Source organism: Cyprinodon variegatus, unplaced genomic scaffold, assembly GCF_000732505.1.
Source record: "Cyprinodon variegatus isolate N-32 unplaced genomic scaffold, C_variegatus-1.0 Scaffold462, whole genome shotgun sequence".
Lineage (NCBI taxonomy): Eukaryota > Metazoa > Chordata > Actinopteri > Cyprinodontiformes > Cyprinodontidae > Cyprinodon > Cyprinodon variegatus.
In genome coordinates, this window is record NW_015150915.1 from 51474 (window position 1) to 52585 (window position 1112).

At 35.8% G+C, this 1112-nt stretch overlaps 1 protein-coding gene across 2 annotated transcripts in view; it reads left to right on the top strand.

Moving 5' to 3' along the window:
- The window catches only part of pole2 (polymerase (DNA directed), epsilon 2, accessory subunit), a 15623-nt gene continuing 14511 nt past the window's right edge, over positions 1-1112 (top strand). For both annotated transcript variants that reach the window (XM_015389487.1, XM_015389488.1), the window contains exon 1: positions 1-120. In XM_015389487.1, the coding sequence (XP_015244973.1) occupies positions 50-120 (71 nt within the window). In that variant the 5' untranslated portion in view covers positions 1-49. The remainder of the gene's footprint in view (positions 121-1112) is intronic.

The window sequence follows — 1112 nt, forward strand, 5'->3', positions numbered from 1 at the left end:
TGCGGAAGTTGGTATTTAGCGCCAAAGTTGAGCTGTAAGAGCTGGAAAAATGGATGCTTCTCGCAAAATAAAGACTAAAGTTTCCGCCGGTTTCAAGATGAGAGGCTTAATTCTTCGACCGTATGTATTTTTATTTGTTTTCTCTTTGTCTTTAGGCATAAAGTTATATTTTCCGAACGTTTTTCGTTTGTTTATTGTTGAGTTGAGCTTCAGTCATTCAGGATTAAATGTGAAACTCGTCAATGTTATCCATTCATTAGACACGCAATGGCTGATTTATTACAGCTTTTTAGTTTAGACCCATTATTATTATTATTTACAAATTTTTATTTTTTAAACATGACTTTTCCTCTCTGGACAGTATTATTCACTGACAGGTCAATGCTAGGCTATTAGATGTTTATGCTAATTAAAGGCACAAGCCCTAAAAACATAAAGACAGTTTGGCTAAGAAAAAGAACATATATTTTGAATAGTAAGGGTTATTGTTTTACATTATTGTGTTCGTTTATTTCTAGTTACCTGGATAAAGTTTCTTTGTGATTTTAGTGTTGTTTTAAATCACTCAATGTTGTAAAGTTTTGTTTATATTTACAAAAGGGGGTTAAACAGCAAACTGTTTTGCCAATTGTCACCTTCTGGTTCTATGACCTAGAAAAGGTTTCTATGTATGCTTTGAACTTTTTCTAAATGTTTTAAAGCTAATGATCAATGTGTTTAACAATGCATGCAGATGGAAAGGTTAGTGGAAGGAAGAACTTCCAGAAAGATTTACTCAAGCTTTGTAAGGGAAGAACTGAAGGTGGAGTCGGAGCTCCATGAAACGCCACATCCAGACGTTTCCAGGACAACAGTAACAATCTTTTGTAAATCCCATCCAAACCCTCACGACATAAATCATGTTGGAACCTGGGCTAAGGCAGGGGTCGGCAACCCACGGCACTTTAGCGCCTCCCTTGCAGCTCCCTGGAGCTTTTTCAAAACTTTATGAAAAATTGAATATGGTGTGCAGGAGGTCGTTATGTTTTCCAATGCTGTAAACGTTTTTATAATAGATACATTTAAACAATAATTTGTGTCATAGCCATAGAGATCAGTGGTCAAAGCCTGCA